This window comes from Centruroides vittatus, unplaced genomic scaffold (genome assembly GCF_030686945.1).
Source record: "Centruroides vittatus isolate TY-2023 unplaced genomic scaffold, ASM3068694v2 contig_7, whole genome shotgun sequence".
In the NCBI taxonomy this organism is placed as follows: domain Eukaryota; kingdom Metazoa; phylum Arthropoda; class Arachnida; order Scorpiones; family Buthidae; genus Centruroides; species Centruroides vittatus.
The window spans coordinates 3161061-3175632 of NW_027122442.1; the positions used below are offsets into that span (position 1 = coordinate 3161061).

At 36.6% G+C, this 14572-nt stretch overlaps 1 protein-coding gene and 1 long non-coding RNA gene across 2 annotated transcripts in view; one reads left to right on the forward strand and one right to left on the reverse strand.

Annotated features, from left to right (window-relative positions):
* LOC136980510 (uncharacterized) overlaps positions 1-10728 on the reverse strand; it is a 31907-nt gene extending 21179 nt beyond the window's left edge. Inside the window, exon 1 of the long non-coding RNA XR_010881567.1 lies at positions 10643-10728. This is a non-coding gene — a long non-coding RNA (uncharacterized lncRNA). The remainder of the gene's footprint in view (positions 1-10642) is intronic.
* The window catches only part of LOC136980508 (tight junction protein ZO-1-like), a 69795-nt gene continuing 57517 nt past the window's right edge, over positions 2295-14572 (forward strand). The window contains exons 1-2 of the mRNA XM_067276648.1: positions 2295-2618; positions 13797-14083. Of these exons, the coding sequence (XP_067132749.1) occupies positions 2297-2618; positions 13797-14083 (609 nt within the window). The 5' untranslated portion in view covers positions 2295-2296. The remainder of the gene's footprint in view (positions 2619-13796; positions 14084-14572) is intronic.

Genomic DNA, 14572 nt, shown 5'->3' on the forward strand with positions numbered 1-14572 from the left:
CCATACTGTAAGGGGTGTGAGGGCCGGGGAATTTGTATAAAGTTGATCAGAGGAAGTCATGGAATTTAAAACAAAAATGTGGGTAGGAACCCCGGTATAAAAAAAAATAAATAAAATGCTAATAACGAGTAAAATCTTCATTAAGTCCACCCCACTTGAGGTGTGACAAATGACCCCTTGTATCTTTCCACCCTCGACCTTTAACCACCAAAATTTAATAGCATTAATCCTGTAATACAGAAACCTTCCTGCAAAATTTCAGAAATTTTCGATAAAGACTGGAGTTTTTTGAAGTACGTCGGATGTTAAATTTTTGTTTAATAAATTAAGACATAGTCGCTCTGGAAACATTTTTTACTTCCCTAGACGATCTCCATTTTTTCTTTTGTTCTAGAACAATTTTTCTTTTAGATGACCGGACCTTTCTTTAGAGGCTACTCAGCCATCCAACATTAAAAAACGTTCTTTAAAAACAGCGCATTTTTCCAGCGCATTTTTTGAGTGGATAAAGGCCCGAACTCCCGAATGGACATGGATGTAAGAAAAGACGTCGTAAGATCCCATTTTCCAATTTTTAAGAAAATTTTTATAATTTTAATTGGATTAACCCTGTTTTTAAAGAACGTTTTTTAATGTTGGATGGCTGAGTAGCCTCTAAAGAAAGGTCCGGTCATCTAAAAGAAAAATTGTTCTAGAACAAAAGAAAAAATGGAGATCGTCTAGGGAAGTAAAAAATGTTTCCAGAGCGACTATGTCTTAATTTATTAAACAAAAAAAGACTGGAGTTATTTAAGATTCTTCAAAGTCGTGCCCCCATACAAAAAAAAAATTTTCCGACGTCTCAAAGTCCCCAAGTCCGAAAATGTAAAATTCTTGACCGATTCCCATACTTTCCTTGTTTTATACTTGTATAACGATCGGTAGTAAAAAGTAAAAATGAAATTTCGTATATAAGACGCACGCGGAACAGCTCATACAAAAGAATTTGTTCGGCTCAATTTCTTACATTTATTATCGAAAAGATACTTCCGTACTTGCGTTGGAATATTGTGAGTAGCTACTAAGTCGGTTAGAAGAGAGAGACTTTAAGAATTTCCATAGAAATGTCTAATTTTACATATAGTTAATTGGCTTTAAAATTTAAATTGTTTTACGCGCGTTTTAATGGATTTCGCTGGCTTCAAATTTTAATCGCTATCGCATCTATCGTACGTATTCGTGAGGTCACTCGTAATATTCAACAAGAACTTTAAAACGGTTCTTGAGCATTTATAACCTTAAAATGGCTGTAAATGTCTTTCAACATATTAAATGCTACGATTTAAATTGAATGATACCGTTTTACACATTAGACACACCCATTTAGAGAAAATATAGAAAAAGTTGTTTGACCTCCAATCGGATTTGATACAATAATTCGAATAATTAATTTATTAAATTTACACCAATAATATAAATATTCAATACTAATAATATAATATAATAATAATAAAAAAAAAAAACATACGCTCACATAAAGCGCATTCTTGTATGTTTAAATAAATAAATGAGTGTTCTGACTTCTGATTTACTTGATTTTTCATTTATTTACATAATAAAGACAAGGAAATTCCCTCCCCATATGTAATTTTAATAGTACCACTAAGAATATTTTTCGAAAGACTGGAGAAGCAATTTCTAATTCGCAAGTTAAACTTAAATTTTGACATATTAAATAATTATCTTTTTCGAAAGGTATAGATCGGACCAGATTCGAGCACGCGTTGGTGGCGGAAATTCCTAATTGCGAGCGAAAGTGGTTTCGCCCAACCGTCAATTTATATTTTTAATAAGTCGAATAAATATCTCGATTAATACAGATTTGTAAAATGGAGCGTGGCATCGATTCAAATCCGAATTCTTCGACCTTGCAATATGCATCCAGGTTTTTTCTCGTTCGTGACGTGTTTCCGGGAAAGCGAATTTTTTACGCGATGGAAGTCGGTAGCCCGTTATCGGATATCGTCCGAATCTCTTTCGAAGCCGACGAGTCGTCGATGTGATAGAAATAAATGTCGCGAAAATATAAAAAGTTAAAAATAAGACTACGCGAGGAATCTGATAGGAAAGAAATTATCGGAGAAAAAAAAAGTAAGCGTATTGGAAAAGTTAGTTGAGGTGGAGACCTCCAGATGGCGGAACGGGGGGAAGCGACGGAGACCGTGGAAAGGAACGGAGGCAGGGAAGAGAGCGTCCGGGGTCCGTTAACCCCGGACCGGGCGGGCGTCCTCCGGCGAGGTTCGGCCGCCGTCGCCAGATGGCGCCGCCGGGCCAGCGTCGGTCCAGTCCGCGCGACGACAAAATGGCGGGGGTGACGGGTTTGTGGAGGGTTCTGGAGAGGCACAAGTCGAAAATCGGTGCCTCGGACGCGGACAAGATCGTCTACGCGCTGCGCCAGAAAGGACTGATCGGTGCGGACGAAGAACAGGCCACCAGAAACGAGAGAAACCAGGAGAAGAAAGTGGATGCGTTGGTCGACATCCTGTCAAAAAAGGGGTTCGCCGTCTTTCGCGAGTTCTGCGCCACTCTGGAAGCCGTCTCTCCTTGTCTGCTCACTAGTTTCCTACTCGACATCTTCGGTGAGTACACTTCCCCGTGCGCGCCAATTCCTTCGGACGCGACGCCGTTTTCTAGGCACGCGACCGTTAGCGCGTCCGGAAGGAGGCCGAGGGCGGCGGGTCGGGCAGCCTTCCGCCGGATAAACGGGACGCAAAGTTTTTTCCGATTTCGACCGGGGTCACCAGTCACCGCTCGGTTCTTTCCAGCGTCGGTCCGAACACAGAAGAAATACCGACGAGAAGGGTCAAAATCTCTCGTAATTTAATCGCCGTGCAGGTTTTCGTTACGATTTCTGCGAATTTTAGCCGCCGCGTCCTCAGGTAAAAAGTTTGTTTTCGAAAGTTAAGTCCGAGTCGCCGTCGACAGATGGCGCCACGGGACCGATTAGCGGAACGTGATAACGGAACGAAGTCGTAATTAGAGTGCTAATTAATTGTAATAGCGTTTGGCTCCATTGAATCCATGGCGGACAAAAGACATCGTCTTTTGAAAACTTTAATGGCAGCTCTTTAGCCGCGATCGAAGCGGACAAAAGAGTTCCATTGTCTAGTCTTGCGGCCGACTTTTGTTTTTGGGTCGAAGTAGTTTTCTCCCCGCTTGCGCTCCCGTGGACCGGTTTTTGGCCCAACGTGGCTTTTATAAAAGACGAGAAAGTTAGACGGGCGACGGAAACGCTTTCCCCTTCTTCCGGAATTTTTCTTTAAATTGTGGCGTTGTGACCGGTTCCGCATTTGTTTTTTCGCAGTGTGGCTTAGAGTTTCGTCCCATTCCAACGCGTCGCTAAGAAACTTCTAGTATAGTTCTCGTAGGAAACGATATTGTCCTTGGACGAGAATTCTCCACCTTTTATCCGGTCGATAGGTAGACAAATTAGAATTCGGTTTTGTCCTAGTAAGCCTTTACGAAATGCGGAAGACCAAACTCGTCGTAACTCAAAAATAAATAGACCACGTTCGTGTTAATTTGGAATAGCGATTCGAAATGTTTACGTATCGCTTGGACGCTCCGAATATTTCGATGTTTCTAGGGAAATGTTCAAAAAAGAAAATTTTCTTTCTCTACGTATTTAACTGCCAAAAATTTCGTATTTGGGACTCGAAAATCTCGCCGTTCTATCAATAACGATCCGAGATTTCAAATTAGAAGCAAGTAAACACGTAACAAACGTTTGCGCGTTGATGATTTTTATGCTTCGTATATGGCGTGTGACGGAAATATCGTCCGTTCTAACGAGGCTCTTTCCTCTTCTACAATTTCCTTAATCGGTTGATAGTTAATGCCATTGATTGTAAAAAAAGAAGAAATAATAGATTACAAAATGTACACAAATTTTATTATTACACTGGCTATTGATAGAATGACTATTTTCTATTTCGAATGCGGTAATAAATCAAACGAACGAGTAACTTTGGAATAAAGTAACTCTTCCATTATTTAACTTATATTTTTCGCACGAAATAAATTAAGGTTTTACTTAAACTGGCAAATTCTGTCTCGAATTAAATGAAATGTATGAACGTCGATTAAATATTGGTTCTCATATAAAAGCCAATGAGATGAGAGATTCTTCCGCATCGCCAGGAAGTCTGGTTCTAATCCAAACCTAATCCTTGTGTTTTTTTCTTTTTTTTTGATCGGGCATTATTTTTGCGCTCGTGACACCTCTAATTTGTATGAAATGGGCAAAAGCAGAGCCTAGCCGCCTCGTATTGGATACTCGATCAGTACGGAAGATGCGGAGCGTTTGAGGATTTTTTTTTAATTCTCTAATCTATGGGCACTAACAAGTAAGCGGGTCTTTTTTTATCAAGTATATTATGGATTCGGTCATAGAGGTGAGCGGGTGGTGAGGAAAGGGACTACATCTGAACATTTTCTGGAGTTTTTCGACCCGTTCGGATTCGTTCCCGGGTACTCCAGAGCGGTAATCGCCGACAGCGTTTGAGGGGTTTACTCATCATCATCAGTCGCGAATTCGAATTCCGCCCGAAGTCAAACATGTTTTGCCCGTTCGGGTTTCAATGTATATTCGCGTCTGGTTTTTAAAATTTCGAAATGTTGTTCGCTTTTAATATGAATATCGATCACTCGTCAATTAATTTCAAGTGTAAACTTAGAAACAGATTTAAGAAATTTAAACACTTTTCCTCTTTCTACATTTTCAGTTATACGCTTCCTGTCGAAAAGTGGGAAATTCCTCAGAATTTATTTGATATTTATTTTCAATTTCACCAAATAATATGGAAGACAAATTTCTGCGTGGAATTCGAATGTTTTGTGATGATTCGTACATATCGGTGCTAGATTTCTTAAATATAGGGCACGTTTAAACGATGAATAGTTAAGTAACGAACTAATAAGCAATGCAACTTATAAGAAAACCTATTAATTCAATGACAGTCCGTTTCGTATGAAATGGACTCGCTTATGCCACTTAGACGCATTCGTATAATTTATCTAGGGCAGAAGTGGCGAATCTGTGCCACGCGTGCTCAACACGAAACGTCGGAGGAATTTGCCAGGAACATAATGTATCATACTGTTTCGTTTATTTTATTGTGTATTTTCATTTTATTTTAACTTTATTTATAATTCTGGCTTTGTATCGAGCTCGGTTTATCTGTTCTCAGTCAGTTTTTCTTAAATTTATTGTAATTAGAGTAGCTTATATTTACTTTATATATTTTAAAAACACAGTAGTTGTTTCAACTCTGCAACTTTTGCAAGCACAGATTCGAAAAAGTTAACCATCTCTGAAGTAGGGGCTGTAAACGATATGATGCTGTAGAGTTCTCTAAACATTATATACGTTAATTTATATAATATTTGTATTATTATTAATTATATTTAAATAATTAAGTTTTAATACAGCTAAAATGTATTCATCGAAAAAGCCGGGAAGCGATAGATAATAAAACTCGCGAGAATAATAAATTACTGGGCTCATTTTAAAACGTTGCTACTGCGCTTTTGGAATTACCTTAAACTCTGGTATGCAAGTTAACTGTTGTTTTTAACAGAAAAGCATTACAAAAATTTGGGTTAAAGTATTTTATTAAATTTTATAATTTATCGAAATGACAAAGCGTCTGAAAATTTAATTTTCATTTCAACTACCGATAGATTTGATATCTTTATAAAGCTTCTATTCCGGGAATACAATATGGACTTCAATTTTCTTCATTCTTCTATCGATGGATTTATCGTTTTACGCTATGACGTCACATGTATATAGGTAGGTATATTGTATATACACATTCTTAAAGTATCGCTTAAATCTCATTAAAGGAAAACGAGTTTCTTCGTTAAATTTCATGAACGAATTATTGGTACTTGTATCTCCTACGTGATTTTCGAACAATTATTACGTAGTCATTTATATCGGTCAAACTCTTTTCTCTAGCGTCTAAGAGTGACAATACATAAATATAGGGTGATTCATATAGGACCGAACCCAATTTTTTTTTTGTTATAAATCTTAAATGAATGATTGGAAATTGATGAGAGTTTCAGAATGCGTTTTTTTTTGCTTATGTTGAAAACACATCGAGTACTGGCGTGGCCGCTAGGTGGCAGTAGTGGTACGACTCGGTTCCTTGTTCTTTAGAGAAACACTGAACACCGTTGCATACGTGCGAATTTTTCACAGAATTCGTTGAACAACTTGACTTCCATTAAGACGGAGCAACTTTCACACATCACATGAGCCAATGGCGAAAATACAGAGTTTTTTAGGCTGTCATCTCCATGATCGGTCGCCCGATCTTTCACTTCTTTTCGTGTGGTTAACTTAAGGAAGAGAGTACTGTAACAAACCCCGCACGATTGATGTCTTCGAGGATAACATTAGAGGAGATCAAAACGTTGGTGTTGCAACATTGAGCGTTATCAACACGGAGTGACGCGTTGATAAAATGCCAGAGGCAGAGGGTAATTCAAAAATATGGGACAAAACTTCGGACATGGATTCCTGAGGTTTTATATACAGAAGAAAAATTAGTTATTCTCGGACTCATACTGTTATTTTTCTTCCATTTAAATGAGGTATCCATTCCAGAAGTTTTCTACACTCCAATCCATTTCACGCTATCTCTTATTCATTTTCGCTCTTCCATCTTGTTTACCTGGTTTTGATAAGATGGGTTATTATTCTTATTTAAAAATTATCTGAAAATTTCTGTAAAAGTAAGTATCTGATTTTTCCACTGACCCGATTTGATCCCTTGAGTTCCATCGACCTCTTTTTAAATTTTTATTGATCCCCAATTGGTCTATCTCGACCCCTTTGGGAATCGGGTACACGATAACTCTGCGATTTACAATGGACGACCATCATTAGGGCAACAGAAACTTAAAAAAATTTTTCACGCTTAGCAAGCATACAATTTGGCGGATATTTTAAATTAATTAATTAATTTCATTGTTTTGTGTAAATATTGTTAAAATATACATAAATATGGTTAAGACAATGTACGATTTTTATTAGTTATGAACTATGAGTTACGAGTTATTTCAAACTTAGGAAAAGGAAATGTTTTGGAACAACGTACGTAGCATCAACATCGTTATTTATTAGAGAGGTTGCGACCGAAGTTGTCATCTCTAAAACGTGAACGTCGAACGTTGAGCGCCGCCATCTTGTAAACCTAGAAGTTTGACAAATGGGGTTTGGAACGTCGTTGGAATCATGCTCGACGTTCCAAACCCCATTTGTCAAACTTCTAGGTTTACAAGATGGCGGCGCTCAACGTTCGACGTTCACGTTTTAGAGATGACAACTTCGGTCGCAACCTCTCTATTGTGTACCAGAAGCGATTAACAAAGCGGATCAAAGAAAAGCAGTTCTTCGAAAACAACTTTTATACTTTTTTGTTCTAACGTATATTGTACTTATTGTAATGTATTTTTAATTTTATGTAAGTTTATGTAGTTAGTAATTGTTGTCTTTGTTTTATGTATATTTGTTAATTTTGGAGGGTAGATATCAACTCTCCTTCGAGACTTTTCTATTCACTTGTAAAAATAAATAAATAAAAATTAAAGTATTAATATATATAAATATGTTTGTTAATTACAAAATCGTTCTTTTAACTCGTTTATTAAACAATATCATTTAAATTTACCGGAAAGTAGATCAATAGAAAAGAATGATTATTTTAATAAATAAAACAATAAAAAAATTTTTAGATTTTGTATATTATTGATCTCATATTTTGTTGCCCAAATGTCCAGCGCCCAGTTATCGGTAGCCCAGGTGACTGTAAATCCCAGGTATACATTGGCTGCGTTCAGCAGTCAACAGTTGTAATTGAGCAAAGATATTTCAATTGATAACTGTTACGTAGTTACGATGAGTGACGCATGCGTTGGAACAGGAAGCAGTCATTATTGGTCAGTTTCAGCTAGCGATAAGTAACGTAAATGACTCTACTAAATGTGACGTCAAAACACCAAACATGTTCCGAAACAGCGCTACTGTATAGGGGCGTTCAGTAAAAAAATACTCAACAGCTCCGGGACTGTTGAGTTTGCTGAACGCAGCCATTGAGACACTAGACTGACGATTCGAACAACTTAAGAGTTAGTGTACTGATGTTAACTGGATGTCAAAGTATAGACTTTTTACATGAAACGAATAGACCTAAAGTAATTTGAGCAATGAACAGTAGCTTATTCTTTTGATTAGCAACGAGGTTAAACTTATCCTACAGAAAACGTAGTTTAAACGGTAATTCGTGCAACAGACCTTAAATGACTGATGATATCTCGGTGTCTACAATAATCAGATTCTACTGTAGTTTATACGCACCCACACAATCGGACGATTCTGTTGCCATTGCCAAATTGATGTCTTCGAAAGAGCGCCAAAAATAAGCATAAAATATGTCGCACGTAGCTAATCAGTTTCATTTAAGACAGTGATGTATATTTTACCAATCATATAAGTCTAACATCGCACGGAAGTGCTATAAATAGGCTACTTCTTTCTCTCTTCGAATATTTAACGGCGGATTTCAAATAGCGTACAGTACGTACATAACATATTTTGATTTAAAAGGTCGCCGTAATCTGAACTTGCTGTTTGGAGTTCTTCGAATGCCAGATATGCCTGTACGATGCATTCAAAAAAATTATGTGCAGCTGGCAGAGTTTGAGAAAGGCCTCATCATCGTGCGGAAGGAAGTAGGATGGCCATTTTGCCGAACTGCACGCCATTTGATCTGACTGAAGAGGTGTTGAGGCAATAGATACGTCGGGGCACACACACTGCGAGCAAGCTCTGGACACCCCAAACAGACCAGGAGAGACGGTCGTCCGATCGTGAAACAATCACGGACAGCTGTAACGACGTCTTTGTCACCATCCTTTCTATATCTAGCATTTTTATTAATTTTTTCATTACGAAGAGGCTCTTGGGAGCATCAAGGAAGCTCCCAGGAAGTACATCAGTGCTAACATCGTTGGATTCGGTTGCGGTGTTGTCACGATAGAATAGCACGGAGGTCTACGGATTGGTAGCGTTTTGTCTTTAGCGACCAATCCCGATTCTGTTCGGAAAACGGACGATCATGCGTGAGTGTGGAAGATCATTCGCGAGTGTTCAATCCTGCCTTTACTCCGAACTGTCCAGCGCCACACTGCTCCCACTGCTGGTGTGCTTGTCCGAGAAACCATTTCGTATTATAGTCGATCATTGACTGCACAGCGGTGGTACGTTCAAGAAAATCCTGCACCTTCATGTATTGCTTTTCACGGCGGGGCTGCAAACACCAATTTTTCAGCCAGATAATGCCCGACTGTACAGTGCTAGAGCTTTCCAAAAATGTCTTCATCGAGTTACCATACTTTTTTGGCTTACCTGGTCTAATAAAGTTTCATTCGATTCCAATACCTCCTCCTTGGTTCGTAACTTCTTTATCAAAGAGTGTATATTTTTAAGATTGAGTGGAACTTTAGTTTTGAATTCTTTTATTGTTTCAGTTTATTACTGTTGTTAATTTAGATAATATTCAAAATTGGATTTAACCTATTAAGTAATAAATCAGGATATATTATCGAGAAAATTGAACATCTTCCGAATAAATATGATAGAATGATTTTATGTTTGAAATATGAATTAAAATACAACTAATTAGGCTTTACTTGTAATTTATACCAATAATTACATTAACGTTTCATATTATAAGGTTATATCGGCCCGCAATCGTTTATGCCAGCGATATATCCTTGACTAATTCTGGTAAAATTAAAGGTACCGAAATGAATAAAATCTAATTCTTAATTTAAAATTTAATAAACTTCGAGTTAACACGGATAAAATCATTTTTATCGTTTTCTGCCAACAAAAATACGAAGTGAAATATCGAGGACATTCCATGATACGTAGAATATTAAAAAGAATGGACAACAAATAATATAAAATATCTTTATCTGTAATATAAAAGAAACTAGTCTTTTCACATCAATCATCTAGTTAAAACTGGATTCATTGGAATTGTAAACAAGTACGTAGTAATTACAGACGTTTTTTATAATAGTTTGAGTCGAAGACAGATACTTCCGAAAAGATTAACTATTGGACAACTATTCTGGTATAAAAATTCGGAAATCCATTCTACCGAAAATAAAACAGGTATAAATAAGCCATTCAAAACCATAAATAGCCGGTATAAATGTATAATTTAAGAGTATTAAAAGCTATTATATACTACTGTACGTATTATATTTTTCCCTTTTTGTTTGTAATATACCTAAACGCGAAACTCCAGTAATTGATTCTAATTTATATGATGTTTTATGAATAAATTATACGAAAAAATCTTTCTGTAATTTATTTTAGGCCCTTTCTTCATCACATTTATGTGATTTCCCGCCTAACGTCCGTAATTCGTTGCCGAAAAACAAGTTATAACCGGGAGCCCCTTTTCTATTATTTTAAATGTAAAAAAAAATTATGCGTTACAATGTCAATGCGAAACCCTCTGAAAAAAAAGTCGAATCTAATATTAAAATTATTTTTATGGAAAAATGGGTTTTAAGTTACCTTTACAGTCAGAGATTCTTTCGGTTATGTTAGTTCCCGGACGATGTCTTAAGTGATACTAACGTGTCCATCGTTATTCCTTTTTCGAAGATGTTGTTCGCACATGGGTGAGCAACACCACCTGTTAACAGTTGGCTGACGAATTAATAAGTGCGCCATCTGTTAGCTATATAAAGAAATATTTTTTTTATTATTTAAAAATTAACACGAGTCCTTTTCAGATGTTTACAAAAAGAAAAACAACGAACGAGCGCAAAGAGTGGAATTATTCATTCGTAAATCACGTGTCTCCATTAGGGATATAAGAAAAGACCACGTCGGGGAGGAATGGGTAACATAAAAAAAAACAAGTGGTTATAATTATTTTAATAACATAAATGAATTTGGGAAAACTTTTTAAAAATTATACACTGCATTTAATAATATAGTAAAACTTCAAAAGTTGGACACCTCTCTAACCTGAACATCCCACTAACTTGGTTGCACCGGACAAAATTACATGCATTATAATGTATTACAACGTCCCTAAACTGGACACCTTATTTCCACTGTCATATGTTTACATTTGTCTACGTTAAACCACTCTTTGTGGTTGCAAGTTGGACACTAAATGACAGCAAATGACGGATTAAAGCGTGTTTGCTTGGCCCACAGATGGCATGTGGTGATTGTTATTGTAAAGGGAGGGGATTTGGAGAAAAGAGGGTTAAAGAATAAGATCGTGATATCCATGCAGTTGTTCACATGCATAGTTGATCACAGAAGGTATGAAGTTTATTACAGTAAAGATCACTTAACCTATAAAATCTAAAAATCTAATATATCAATGATGTGTTAGAGATTCATAGTATTTCATGGTGATTCGGAGAGTATTCTTAAAAATATTGTTGCAAAATCATGTGGAAATGATAATGTTGCATTAAATAATGCATCGGATGATGTGGAAGGCATCGAAAATAGAGGAACAGAAAACACCAGATCAGTCTGCTCTCGTACTGTACATAATACAGAACTTGAACGTTATGCATTTACACATTGTCAAACTGATGTTGTGAAGAAGGTGCTTGAGATTAGAGGAGAAATATAAAAGGAACTGAGAAAGTCCAAGACTGACACATATTTATCAATCTCGTGTAACAGTATTATTCGGCAAAAAAAATAAACACAACGTGTTTACTGTATAAATAAGTATGTTTCTATTGATTGCAGAATCAAAGCAGGTTGTTTTTCCAGATAATTTATCTTAAATAATGTACTTTACTAAAGCGTATCAGCGTGTTTCTATGAAAAGTCATATTAGCATAATTAATACTGTATTATATGTAGACAAGACATTACAACTCATACCTTACAAGTTGGTTTGATGATACTTTGTTGAATTCTGTAACATGTACAATATTATATTTACATGCATTTTCGATCATTATATTCAGCAAAACACAGGTGCAGTAAACGTGGTTTTCATGTAGGTGTGTAGTGCATATCTGCAGGAACGCTCACCTCTCTAACCTGGGCACCCCACTAACTTGGACACTGGTTCTTCACTACGGGTGTTCGACTTAGTGGGGTTTTACTGTATATTGATTTTTTACAGTTAGTCAATTAAATTAGCCGACTTTCTTGCAACATCAATGCATGATCTGTGTTAAGTAAAACAGCTACTTGTAATACAGTAAAACTAATTAACTGGTTTGCCATCCAATTTTATTAAAAATAAATAGACATGTATGTATAGGCATAAAAAAAAATAATTTTTTTCTAAATGTAGAAAATAAATTACATTTATTTTTAGGTACGTTTCCACATTTAATATTTTATTTGCACGTAATTAAGTACAAACGTACTGTACATAACGAGGTGTTTGGATAGAAAAGGGTAATTATTTTAAACAAAATCTAATTATCCGCATATTGCGGATGGCTCGAGATCCATATATTTTATTTTATTTATTTATTTAAATGCTACTCTTTGGCCAGTCGGACTTTTTCAGAGTTTGATCAATTTGAAGTTTAAAATATATCCTTTTTATTATACTTGTGAATACCTAACGCTAATATAAGGTTATTCACATGCAGATTCCCTCGAAATTTATCATCTAAGCATTGTACCTAGGCATTATATATTATTGACTTGACTAATTTTCTTGTTTACTTTGATTTCCAATTGATAGATAAACGTTTACATGCTTATTCTTATTATCTAAACAAAAATTTACCTTATCTGTGTTAACACATAGATTATTAATTCAGATAACTGGCGTTTTACTATACAGTACTTTTATCCTCTTTATCCAGCAAGTGAGCTGTACAGAAATGTACGATGATTTAAAAAAAAATCTTCCGCTGAAATATCAATGCCAACATCGGAGTATGGAAAATAAAATTCTGTTTTTTTTTATTTGAAAAATTTAAGAACTATTCGACTCTGGATGATAGTAATAATAATAATATAATTTTTAATATAAAATTAATTATGCATGAAGTCAGAGAAATACTATATTTGTAAATGAAGAGTGAGAGGAGAAGGATTGGACCAGACATCAATGGATTAGATCCTCCAGATTAGGAAAAATTAGTAAAAACGGAATAGTTGTAGTTCAGATCTTTTCAAAAATGGGATCTTGAAATTTTCAAGTGTTTTTTTGGGAGTGGGCCTAGATATCGCATTTCACCATCAAGGGGAGGAAAGTGGTTTAATATTACTTCCCGAAGGATAAGTCTGAAGCTAATTACTACGAATATTTACGGAGATATATGATATGATATCATATCGCGGTATGTGATTTGATGGAAATGGAATTCCTCCATTGGTGTATTTTAAAGTTCAATTTATAATTATTTTTGTTAATGTTTGTATTCAATCTTTGTTTTTGTTCCATTTTTTTTTCGTTTTTTTGCCACGCCTTCAGGAGATATGGAAATAGCATTAATTTATGCTGTGACGTTTCTTTCAACTATTGGTGCAGTGTAATATTTAAAATAAATTTTGTCAATAAATATAATTAAATTAATAAAACCGGTTCAATCTGTTTTCCGCGCATTCCCGTTAGGAGCTATTCACCCGAAAAACGGAGAAATAAAAAGCGGCATTTTACTATTTTCGAAAAGAATCAATAAGAGATCGGATGCGGGATTGACTTTTTGTATTTTTTCAGATTCTCTGAACGAAGACAGAGCCACGGCGCAGAGTTTAAGAAGAGAACTCGCTCTCGGAGATAGAATACCCATCGTTCGACCTCGAGAGAAAGACCGAAACAGTCTTTCGTCGAAACCCGTAGGGTATTTATCCACCGGAAACGACCTTCGACCTCCGGCCTCACTCGGCGATCTTTCCTTCCGCAGAGATCCTTTATCGGCGGAAGAATGGGACGGTCGGGTCAAGAGGTGGAGACACTCGGTGCCGTCACCGCATTCCTTTCCCAGGACCGCTTCCGATCCGCAGGTGAGTACCACTTCCGGCAAGAATCTATAAAAACGAAATCTATAGCCGATCGAAGGCTACGATTTTATCGTCCCGCACCATCGATCTCTTCCGGCGGAAATGAGAGGTTCTGTATGTTTTCTATATTGGGGTTTTATAATTTCGTTTTAAAAGTTAATTAATCAATTAGTTATAAATAGAAGAAATTATTAACCGGAAGAAATTCATTTATTACTTTGGTTGGTTCCGAGAGACCGTATCGAATTTAGAACGGATGTAACGGGCCGAGTCGTCGATTCGGTACCGGTCGGTACCGGGCACTACGCCACCCTCGGCAGAAACGCGACACCGCCACGCGTTAACGACGCCGATCCTAACGGCAACCCTTCCGGGACCGAAGAATCGCTCCGTCACGCGTCCGAGTTGGCGGCGTGGCGGACAATACTCGATTCGACTGTCGTTCGGGTTCGAGATCGCAAAGGCTAACGGGAATCTGGCGTCGATACCAGA